Source organism: Hipposideros armiger, unplaced genomic scaffold (genome assembly GCF_001890085.2).
Source record: "Hipposideros armiger isolate ML-2016 unplaced genomic scaffold, ASM189008v1 scaffold_693, whole genome shotgun sequence".
Classification (NCBI taxonomy): Eukaryota; Metazoa; Chordata; class Mammalia; order Chiroptera; family Hipposideridae; genus Hipposideros; species Hipposideros armiger.
The window spans coordinates 83,966-95,539 of NW_017732043.1; the positions used below are offsets into that span (position 1 = coordinate 83,966).

General features: G+C 36.0%; 1 protein-coding gene across 2 annotated transcripts; it reads right to left on the minus strand.

Moving 5' to 3' along the window:
• Positions 1 to 227: 227 nt before the first annotated feature.
• On the minus strand, positions 228 to 9,787 carry STEAP1 (STEAP family member 1). Of its 2 annotated transcripts, XM_019626880.1 has the most exons (6): positions 9,624 to 9,786; positions 7,806 to 7,889; positions 5,839 to 5,953; positions 3,439 to 3,951; positions 2,692 to 2,856; positions 228 to 583 (listed from the first exon to the last, which is right to left on the minus strand). In XM_019626880.1, the coding sequence occupies exons 3-6, from the start codon at positions 5,920 to 5,922 to the stop codon at positions 326 to 328; spliced, it is 1,020 nt and encodes a 339-aa protein (XP_019482425.1). In that variant the 5' UTR covers positions 5,923 to 5,953; positions 7,806 to 7,889; positions 9,624 to 9,786; the 3' UTR covers positions 228 to 325. The 2 variants fall into 2 exon arrangements, with proteins under 2 accessions (XP_019482425.1, XP_019482424.1); XM_019626879.1 differs by lacking the exon at positions 7,806 to 7,889 and having other exon boundaries at positions 9,624 to 9,787.
• Positions 9,788 to 11,574: the final 1,787 nt, after the last annotated feature.

Sequence of the window (11,574 nt, forward strand, 5' to 3'; positions counted from 1 at the left end):
TAATATATTTTTTCATGGCTCATGATATCTGTTAATGAGTAGCAAGTACTGGTATTTCAAGGCTGTTTATTATTTATAATGCTATGTCCTCTGACAAGTCAGATGTGATTATTCAGCTTTACTGAACAGAGCGAATGTGCAAAAGATTATTTTATTTCTTGCTTCAAATCAAAGCTACAAGGAAATACATATATTTCAAACTCATCACTCAGAAACAAAGACATACATTAAGATGCTCAATGATTATTTTATTAAACAAGTACAAATTTGAAATGTTTATGATAAAATATATTAAAACTGAACAAAAGCATTGTAAACAGTAATTCTACAACTGGGAAGATATCTCAGTTTTATTGATTTTGGTGACATCTTCCCAACCATGTCTAATCTTCAGTATCTTCTTCCTCAAGCATGGCAGGAATAGTATGGCTTTACACATCAGGACAACAATCGGAAGGAAAACAGCTATCATAAATGTTGGAGGTGTACACCATACAAATTGTTTTATGTCTACCCATTTATCCCAGGCAAAAATCAATGCATGTATTGTGCCCAGTAGAAGGGTAACAATTCCAAGCTTGCTCTGCAAAAGAAAAAAAAAATATTTTGGTGAAGATTGGTTCAATACGAGTTTTATTCCATCCTACCTCATCTGGATCTGTTTTGTTCCTTGGGAATTTGTTCACTCATCTGTAATTGCTTTTCTATTACATTTCTCAACTATGTCCACTCATGTCTTTTCATTCTTTTTTTCATGTCCCCACCTCACCCCTACTTTTGGTTAATGCCTTTGTCTCCAGGCTATCTAAGACGATAAAATTTACAACCATTCTCCTTTCAGTCTCAACTAATCAGCAGCTTTCTCCAGACTTTGTTCATCTCTCTATGACCTTTATTTTATGGTGCTTTGTCTCTTGTGCATTTGCCTTAATTTTGCCTATCAAGAGACATCTACAAAACAGGGACTCAGTCTTATTCATCACAGGATCCCTACAGAATCAACACAATGATTTGCGCATTTTAGGTGCTCAATAAATATTTGTGGGTTGACTGAAGATTAGTGCAAAAAGCAATTCAACTTCAGTGATCTTTATGAATTGTGAAGTCAATTAAAGTGATTGACTCTGATTTTAGTACACGAATACTAAAGTGAATGAACTTGGCCTATGTTAAAAAACAAACATTCTGATAAAGTGGAAAAACACCAATAGTTATTTCAATGTTTGAACTAAGCACAGAGACATGAAGATGTGAAGAAAAATTTCAGCTTGCATTGGGATATGTGGTATTAACCAGATAAAGTTGCTTAAAAACAGTTGTTCATCTGAGTAATTTCATGGCATCCTGACAATAGCTCTTCTAGACAACTTCTGACTTCTATTCACTTTACTGGAAATGGTCATTAGCCTGCCAGAATGAATCCAACTCACGAATATACAGCAGTAAGTACTCTTAAGCCCTAATGAACATAATCAAATAGTTAAATTTATATTTTCAGATATAAATCTCCAAGGTACATCAGTTCTTGGATGGTAAATGAAAAGTTTCTAGGTTATTAACTGAAAAATGCATGTGACTGGTTGAAGAGTAATTTTACCAAATGTATGCTGTATACTTATTATGGGCTAGGTGTTATGCACATAGTGGAATGGGTTCAGTTGCCAAGATGCAGTGCTTGAATTCCTGCTTAAATCTGAAAAGTGGTGTTCAGGATATGTGTGACAGGCAGAGCAATATAAGAAGGAAGTTATTTAATGAGGAACAGAGAACACCAATGGCTATCAGGCTGAACTTAGAAAATCAGCAAATACTGCACTTGGAAAATATGGTACCATCGCTAAGCCACAATAGAATAACTCAGATAGAGACATACTTTTCAGCCTAGTCAGATATCCTGATCAAGTGTCTGCAGGAGTATATGTATGAACATGTAGAAAGGACAGTGGGAAATGCCTGATTTTGTGGGAATTCCTATAGCTTTAGCTTTTATTGGAATAAAAGCTAAAGCTATGTAATTTAAAAAATCTTGGCAGTGTTTACGACTTAATTACATTTAGTCCTTTGAATCTTGTCCAACATGAATCCCCTCAGGAGTTCTGGTACATAGCTCTTTTTAGGACGTACTCTACCACGAGCAGATTAACCTCAGTAAATCTGAGTAGTTTTGAATTCCAAGAATATTGAGAAACTTCAAGCGAGTAAGCTACATAAAATGTAACTTGAAAAAAGGAGCCTTTAAAATTAGGTATTAGAATATCTTTGGTAGATAAAACACCATATTTCAAGAAGAGATGACTTTTTTTATGCATAGTAAAAAGCTGTGTAATTTAAGACATGAATAAAATTGGGGCAAAAATAGTTTTATTTTGGGGGCACTAACAAATGATGAATATTGAATTTCTAAAATATCACATAATTATTAGATGGACAACAAATTGTCTAACAAGTTTCAAATGTTAGAAATAATATTTTTTCTTTGAGCAATGCCCTTTATATCTAGAAAACACTTTTATTTAGTAGCAATAGGAAAAATGATAGGAGAGCACATTATTAATTGGAACAAACAGAATCTTTGCTATTGGAAAACTATTTGTTAATTTTTATGAGGTATAGTCAATATATTTGATGATATTATAAGCACAAAAAGATTTACCTCTCTGAGGGGACAGAGTTATTTTATATATCATTTACCTGAATATAATGGAATTCTCTCCATGTCAAAGAGTCGCTCACAGATGGAATAGATGTCACAGCCAATAGAGCCAGTATTGCAAGTGCTACAATTCCCACAGACACGTAAATTTCCATTCTCCAAACATCATGCTCAATCCAGCCATCTTCTCTATTCTGTTGGACCTACCAGTGGGTGAAAAGAGGAAAGAAAACACTGTGAAGTACAGTTGTTTCCCACATATGAACGTCCTTCTACATTCGCTCTGGCTACTATGGAGGGCCTGATAACTAGGGGCCTCCACAAAATTCTGACTTTGTTTTTGTACTCCTCTAAAGAAATAACATGGGCGCTATTAATTGTTTTCCTTGAATGCAACATTGATATAATCTATTTTATTTATATAATAATTATTTGAAGGTTAGAATTGTAATGTGCATGCACATATGGTAAACAGGCAGAAAATAAGAAAAATTAACATTAAAAAGTAGTCTCGTGAGGGTGGTCGAAAATTGATATATGGCCCTGTCCATGAACGAAATACTTATATTGTTAAAGTTGTAGTTTACTGTTTTCAGCTTAAAATAAATTCCTCAATGTAAAACTACACAACTAAGCCCCAATGAAGAGTAATAATAAAAAATTTAAAAATGCAGATTACTTTCTCAACACAGGGTTTCCACAGGAGTTTGGGATATGGGTATTAAAATGACAAAGGGTTAATCTGATAGGTGATTTTTTTAGTTTAATGATATTGTCAGTCCTACCTGTTGATATGCCCAGTTTAGCAACTTGTATCTGTAGGATCGCCTCATTGGATAGGATAAACTATAAATTGCATGCAGTACAGCAAAAAAGAAACTGAGAAGCCCAAATTGCTTCCTTGTTAACATCCACCTATCCAACCAATGTGGAAATTTCTTATACTTGGTTCCATTACGAAGCTGTACAATAGCGGCGATCACACCTGGCAAATAAACCAGTGCCAAAAGAGTGATGGAAACCATTGGCAAGACTTTGTTGATGACCAAGATTGGAATTTTATAAAAATACTGTTTATGGGAAGTTACAAAAGGGTGAATTACTTCCCTCAGGAGAGTGTAAAGAAAAGTCAGAGATGATACGACAGCGGCAATTTTAACTGGCAAGCGCCACTTGGGAAAGAGTTCCTGTTGGTGCTGAAGCTCTTGGGGGCAATCAAATTGATCGGAATGGGTTGCTTGGTGTGAATGCAAAAGCACAGGTCTTTTCAACACGCCGGTCTCTCCTGAGTCCTTATTCTACAAAGGAAAGAAAATAAACACCTTAAAATGAAAACAATGAGATTTCCTTAAACTAAGTACTTATTGCTCATTCTGCTTATCAGTAAAAAAAGGACATTCAGAGCCTTGCTTTTGGTATTGGTTAGCTGAAGATATGGCATGTCTATGTAGCACTAATGAAAGGTGCACTTAGCTCTGTCGGGGTTATCCATTAATTTCTGTCACTCATTTTTCTTTAAGACAAAAGAAACACAGGATTCAGCTATCTCCACTAAAGCTTAGGCCATAACGCTTCTATCTTGAAGGCATAAAAAGATGGAATAATGCAACTGGAAAACTAAAATGGAAAAACCAAAAAAAAAAAAAAATTCCAGTAATCTGGCAAAAATAATAAAACATGTACATTTTAACAATTGTGTTTGTTTTTTAATATTTTTATTGGCTACTGGATAACTCTCTGCAAAGAAATAAAGAGTGAACTCTTCATTAATTCAAGTACAAAGGATCAGGAATAATATAGTCATTACTATTAGACAAAAATATGTAATTTCATGTAGCCTTGTACTTTGATTTTATATTTCTAAAATATCTCATTTGTGTAAGTACTGATAGACAATCTACTAGAAGTACAAAGGCTATATAAGTAGTTAAATCCCATAGGGATGTGATCTATTTCCTGAGAGTTATACTTCTTTACCCAGTTGCAAATCTAGGTAGTCAACAATTCAAAAGAAGGTTGAATTCAATATTTTGTCATTTCTCCAACTGACTGATATACCAGCAAATTAAAAACAAAAACTAAACACCTCAAAATGAGAAATTATATCAGAATGTTTCATATTGTGTTACTTCAAGAATAAATTTACTTTCTCATCCAATATGCTACTCCTCATTTCTTATAGTTCTATATGTAGAATCATAACATCTTAGTGCTCGACATGTTAGTGATTATCTTGTTCATTTCCTCATTTTATGCAGAGTAACCTTACTTTACATAGTTCTCTACAATTTTTGGTATTTAAAAATGACCTCTCATCATTTGACTTTTACTTTCAGTAATAAATAACTGTTACATCCAATGCTTTTTCCAATTATTCCTTTTAGAAGGGAGTTGAGCATGATACAGTCAGTCATCTCTTCGTGTTAAAACAATCTTAGTATAATCAACTGAGATCAATTTTCTGGTTAAGGGTGAAGAATCACGTAACAGCAAGTAAAACAGTTAACTTAAAAAATAAAAATTATTTTATTTTATGCATATTTATTTTATAGAGTATGTGCCTGCAATACCTTAATTATTTTTCTTAAGATACAAAAAATAATTTCTGTTACAATTGCAGTTGAGATCATTTAGAAAGGTAAAAATAGTTTGAAACCAAAAATTTCCATCACTGTTTCAGTTAAATAATGTAGTGAGAAACATTTAATCTTGAGGTGGGGCAAAAATGGGACCAGTGATTCTTATTCCAAAACTGAATTTGTTTGGTTAAACAGCGAATCATCAATTAACTTGATGACCTCTTGGTAAGCTGCATGGTGCCTATTAAAAAAATGGATGCTTATAAAACTACTGTTATGGGCATTGATTATTCTTAAAACAGACCCACAGAATGTTAGATAGAATGGGAAGGGCTTTGGAGATGGTCTGGTGTAATTTTCTCCCTTTATAGATAGATCAAGACCTAGGATTTTCAATGACTTAATTTAAGGCTCTTCAGCTAAGTCCGTGACATTCAGTCAAAGTACAATGTCTCTCTTTATAACACTGCCCTTCCTATCACAATGTCAGTGGCTGGAATCAGAGTATCAACAGACTAGGGTGAAAATCACTTTTACAACACTAGGAGATATAGAACAGCATTTAAATTATGTTTATAGATTTTAATTAATTAATTATTATTTTACCAAACAATCATCTTCTTCTAGATTTCGCCTAGGCTTCATTTTCCAAAGTTCTTCTTGGTTTGTGATGTTTAGTCTACTTTCCATTAATTCTATAAAATAGTATGGCTTCAGCCACCTACAAAAATAAAAATGATTATTTTTATGCCTATGCTATTTATGATATAAATAAGGTTTGACTGGGCAATACGAAACGTTTACTCATATAAGGACTAGACTGGCAGATAAAGTACAATTAAAATACAAATAGTGACTGACTTACACATTTAACCTCACATTATAATCTATAAGAATCTCAAACCAGGGCCCTTGTGTCAATAATAACAGCTTTCCTTTGTCCAACTATCGGTATAATAGGTGTCTATACGGAATTCAAAGGGTTGGATGTTGCTTTTATTTTAGGGGAATTTAGCTCCAGGTGCTCATTTAGAGGAAAGCCAACTCCCCTCAAAGGTAAATATTGGGTTGTCGGAAAAGTCATGATGCATTTTTGCAACGAAAAACATAGAAAAATATGTCATGACTTTTCCGACAACCCAATATAATTAGGAATGCATTTTTCTGAGAGTAACAATGTTATCATTGGAGGTTTGAGTTAGCTGATATAAGATTATACCTCAGGAAGTTGTGTTTAATAGACTTTTGGGGTTGACACTGGAATCCGAAATAATAATTAAATGATTTTATGGGAAAATGTATTCTGAGTTTTAGACAATGAACAGAATAGACACTCTTGGTAAGGTGAGCCTTGATAGTGGCATAAATAAAAGGTTGTAGTTTCAGAGTGTCATTTTTCCATCAGAGTAACAGATTGGTTTTCACTGGTAAGACATGAATTGTTGTTATATTTCCAGTGGGGTTATTGAGTTGAGTTCAATCACTGACATGCCCACTTTCCAGGTCAACCCCATGGAAATTAATTTTGTCAAACTTCCAACCCAATAAAGGAATCTTTTCTTTAACACCCTTCACAGATCCTCACTCAGGCCTGGTATAATATTTTTTAGGGAAGGGAAACATATAATGTCACAATATTATTCATTGTTTTTATTAGTTCTACATTTATTTCTAGAGGACTACATCGCCACTTTGATGAAATTCAATAAGAAAAGCAGATTAGATATACAACAATTTGATTGAGAGAAAACATTCCACATGTTTCTGAGTTTTAGGGCACCTGTAATACTTCATTAAGTGGAAAGTTGCTTCCAGGGGTAGTTTAAAATACTTAAAACATTCGCCAACTTTTAAAGGTTTGATATTCACAAAGAATAAAGAGGAGCCATCTTTACATAATGCTAACATTTGCTTTTGTTGAAATGTTCTGAGAACATTTTCTATATATTAGCTATTTCTATAATTCACATATTCATGCTGGGGATATTTGTTGTTTTTGTATGCCCACATTCTTTTCCCACTTTTTAATGTTACAAAACAATTCCTCCATTTGGAGAAATGGCCTCCTTTCGCCATAGGAGTGGGCATATGACTCAGTTCTCTATTCCCTTGGTCACCTTGATTGGCTTAGGGATGGCACACAACCCTCGTTTGGTATTTATATATGGAAGTGGAAGATAAAGAGGACATATCTTTAACATTTTAAGTGGGATAACAGAAGCCTGCTATGCTTTCTTCTATATACTGTAAGGAGGAAGATGTCTTCAATAGAACAGAAGAAAGCCTACACACGGAAGCACAAGCAAGAAACAGGGAAAGACACGGAAGAGTCCTGGTGACATATTTTAAGCATTTAAAATCCCTGAGACCAGATCCTGAATTTTTCAGTTACACAAGCCAATACATTCCATTTTTCACTTAAGTTAGTTTGAGTTGGGTTTATATCATTGGCATTTGAAAGACTTCTGGGTAAAGCATATGGCTATCATCAAGTATTTATGAACTCAACTCTATGATAGACACTGAGCAGAAAAAAGAGAAATGAGACTTTGGACCTGCTTAGAGGAACTTACCGTATTTCTCCTTAAGAAGTATTATTCCAAGTCATTCGGTGATTTACCCAACCTTATTGGGTAATTTCGGGGGTGAATATGTGTCTAGGAATAGAAGTTTTATCTATTGTAATCAAATATGAAATAATTCACACTATTTAGAAGATGTTTTAACTCTGTGAGTTGCAAGATGGCAAGGATGTTAACATACAAATCTGTACTTATTTGATATTACCTCATTAACTATATTGTGAACAACAACGCCAGGGCAGTGGGACTACAAAGTAAAATGAGATGGAGCCTCTGCTCTCAAAAACCTCCAAGTCTAGGGGAGAAGGCGGACATTTCAACAACTAAGTGCACAGTCGTGCAATCCTAAAGGAAGACAAAGTTTTATAGACAGACGTAGCATGGGAAGCATGAAGGCTGTCTTCTAGACCCGGTCCTGGGGCATCTAGCGAGTTGGTAGTGTTTGTGGATTGTACAGAATCTGGGAGAAAAGCCAGAGTGGCCTGGAGAGGTATCCGGCCATTAGTCTGCATGGTAAGGAGACCATGCTGAAGAGCACAGCCAAGGAAAAGCCCAGGGCAGGGCGGGAGCTTGTTGACTGTGTGGCCTGCAGTCAACTTTGGGCCCAAAAGCCAAGAAAATAAAATGTCAGTCAAATAAAATATGTTGGTTTCCACCAGACATTAACCAAATATATAATTTAAATTCTACAGTAAAATCTTCTCATGAAAAAAAAAATACAGGAAACAGCACAGTGTTTAGATATTAGGCACTCCAAAATTTAACCCCAAGTTCTCTTTCATCCCCATTAAAAAGCAAAGCATATTTCTGATGTGACTGTTACATTTTGTTGTACCGGGACAGCTGACCTGATGTTCCTGCTAAATATTGACACAGCCCAACTGACTCATGTTTATGTTGAAGAGTTTAGAATATGAAGAAACTCAGCGACTGGGAAACATTGTGGGTTGCGTTGCATATCCAAACTTTCCATAGTTTCTAGTGCACACTGCATTACCACATTGAACTATCTGAAGGGGAGATGTTTTTCTTCACTGGGCTGTTGTTTTTAGCATTGCTTCTTCCCTGTGCTTAACATTCTGTACTGGATGAATGACCTTTTATTAAATGTCAGGATATTGAGAGAAATATACATACATACATACATATATATATGTGTGTGTGTATATATATATATATATTTTTTTTTGTTTTTTACAAAAAGAACAGAGTAAGAAATTTGGAGGTGTTCTAAATTTTAAGTCTACAAACCCCTTCCAAAGGATTTGACCCATGATATATACAAATAAAGTCTTGGTTGACTATTTGGAAGGAACGTAAACCCTAATCCAGATCCTGAAAGAGTAGGACTAATGTTCCAATGGCTTAAAATGAAAACTTCCTGTTACTAGGAAACCTGAAGACCAGTTGCATGATTTTAAGTACTGTGTACCAGTCATTCATCAATGCGCTGCAAACTCGTGGGGGATTCTGCCAAGCTGGCACACTTGCCATCAGAACCCCATCTAAGGACACACTTAATAACCCATCACATTCCCTGAGCCCCCAGCGAAAAGGCTTCCTTGTGAGTCTCTGGCTCCCAGCCCCTGGACCGGCCACAACGGAGCGCTGTGCTCTGCGAAGAGCTGGGAGGCGAAGCAGCGCTCCCTGGAGTCGCGCAGAAGGGGCTTATTGAGAGGCGCTCCCCCGGGTCCCGCGCCGGTTTGCAACCGTCTACAGCCCTCCCGAGGCTGGGAGCCGGCGCCGGACTCGCAGGGACACCTGGAGGCGGGGAGCAAGCGGCGAGCAGGAACAATTTAAGGGACTCACCCGATTCCCGGCGTGACCTGACGGTAAGTCGCGGCCGCAGCGGTTGCCTGGAGGTGCCAGCCCCACGCGGCGCCCTAGCCTCCGGAGCGCGAAGCCTGCAGTCCCGCTGCAGACTCCGCCTCCTTGTCAATTGCTGGTTCAGCGCCACCTGTGGGTGCGTGGCGTCTGCACCGCTCCTGCCTTGGATGGACTGTCCTCGCAGGTTCCAGCCCCCGAATTTAGGTTTTCGCCTGTGTTGCAACCTGGCGGCTCCCCCTCGACCCCTCCTTTTTTTCTTTCAAATAGGTCTGTCCTCCGCCTGAGGTCTGCTATGCCCCCTCCCACTCCTTACCTTTCTTTAATCTTGTAAGTAATGAACATTTGTGCAATTCTTTAGAGCAGTGGTTCTCAAACTTTAACGTGTATCACCTGTAGGGCTTATTAAAACACCGATTTGGGCTCCCCTACAATTTCCAGTTCAGTAGATCTGGAATGGGGCCTGAAGTTTCGCGTTTCTAACAAGTTCCCAAGTAATGCTGAAACACTCTGAGATCACTCTTTGAGATGAACTATTTTTAAAGATTAGCTAGCTCATTTTAAATTTCATGGCAACTCTGTAAAGTGGCTGTTATTTACAGCTGAGGAATCCGAAACTGAGTCTCAGAGTGACTTCCCCCATAAATTGTGCAAACCTTATACCCTAAACCACACAAACACTATCCCCAATAAGCTTTTTAAACCCGTTTACTCCTTCCCTTCCTCACCTCAGATGTTAAAGCCAGCTGCCCATACCTTAACCTAATCAAGCACACCAACCTCAAACAAAGTGCTTGTCACTAAAAGTTTTAGGTTGTTTTTAAAATATGAGGGATATGGATAAAGACACAATGTGAATTTACTCCTCTGAGCTGGAACCAGCCTCAGGGTGTCTGAGACCTGAATTGCAACATCTGGGGATTTGGAATACAACATTCCCAGAACTGGTCTTATTAGAAAAAAGCAAAGGAAAATAAACGCTCAACTGCATTTCCCGTGATTGTCTTTTACGCATAGTGAGGGCTCCTGGGACTGTTCATGTTTTAACATGTATTCTTTTTGTAGTCATTGACTTTCCACGGGGTAATGTTAAAACCCTTTGAAGGTTAAATTTACCATGGACTGACGCCTTGTGGTAGAAATAGAACCTTACACTTTTATTTCTAGTGAAACTATAAAATAATCATTTAAAAAAGCGTTTAAAAAAAATCTCTGTTGTGTGTTCATAATACAGACTACAAAGAATTAAGACAAATTGTTAAATGTGGCTAAGCATTGTTGAATTTTTTAAATGATCATTGATCTTAAATGGTTAAACAAAGCAATATGCTTTTATTCTTTAAGATTTGTTAAACAAAGCAATATGATTTTATTGTTTAAGCTTTGCTAGAACATTTTCTTTTTCAAAACCTGTTTTGCATATGAAGAGAGCAAGGAAGTTATTATATTAATATAAAAATTGGCTAATTATAGCAAGCTGTACTTAAAACTGCTTTCCCCCTTCTAATTAAAACATTTAAAATCAAGCTTAAAATATTTTATTTTATAATTAGAACACCAAGTTTATTTCTGCACTTTTTCTGAAAGGTTTTTTCTTGGTTAATATTTTATTGTGGTGAATAAATATAGTATGTTTCAAAGTAAAATGATTGAAAATGTGAGGTTGTTTACTAATTAGTTCATTGATGTTATAAAGACACCACAAAATTGGATTAAAAATGGTATTAAAGGAATTTCACTGAGTTTTCATGAGTTAATATTACAAATGAAATTTATGCAATTTTTGCATACAGAGGACCTGCGATTTGGGTATAAGGTAAAGGAAAATATATATATTTTTTTTAGAAATACAAAGCTAAAAGATCTGAAAATGTTCTGAGTCAACCTGTATAGCACATACTTTTCAAAACCAGTATGACTTGTGAAAAACAATGTT

Coding starts and splice junctions, on each gene's coding strand:
- STEAP1 (XM_019626879.1), bottom strand. CDS start 5,922: ATGGAAAGTAGACTAAACATCACAAACCAAGAAGAACTTTGGAAAATG. Junction 2,857..3,438: donor TAAACTGGGCATATCAACAG/GTAGGACTGACA, acceptor ACCCACTGGTAG/GTCCAACAGAATAGAGAAGA. Junction 584..2,691: donor GAGAATTCCATTATATTCAG/GTAAATGATATA, acceptor TTTCTTTTGCAG/AGCAAGCTTGGAATTGTTAC.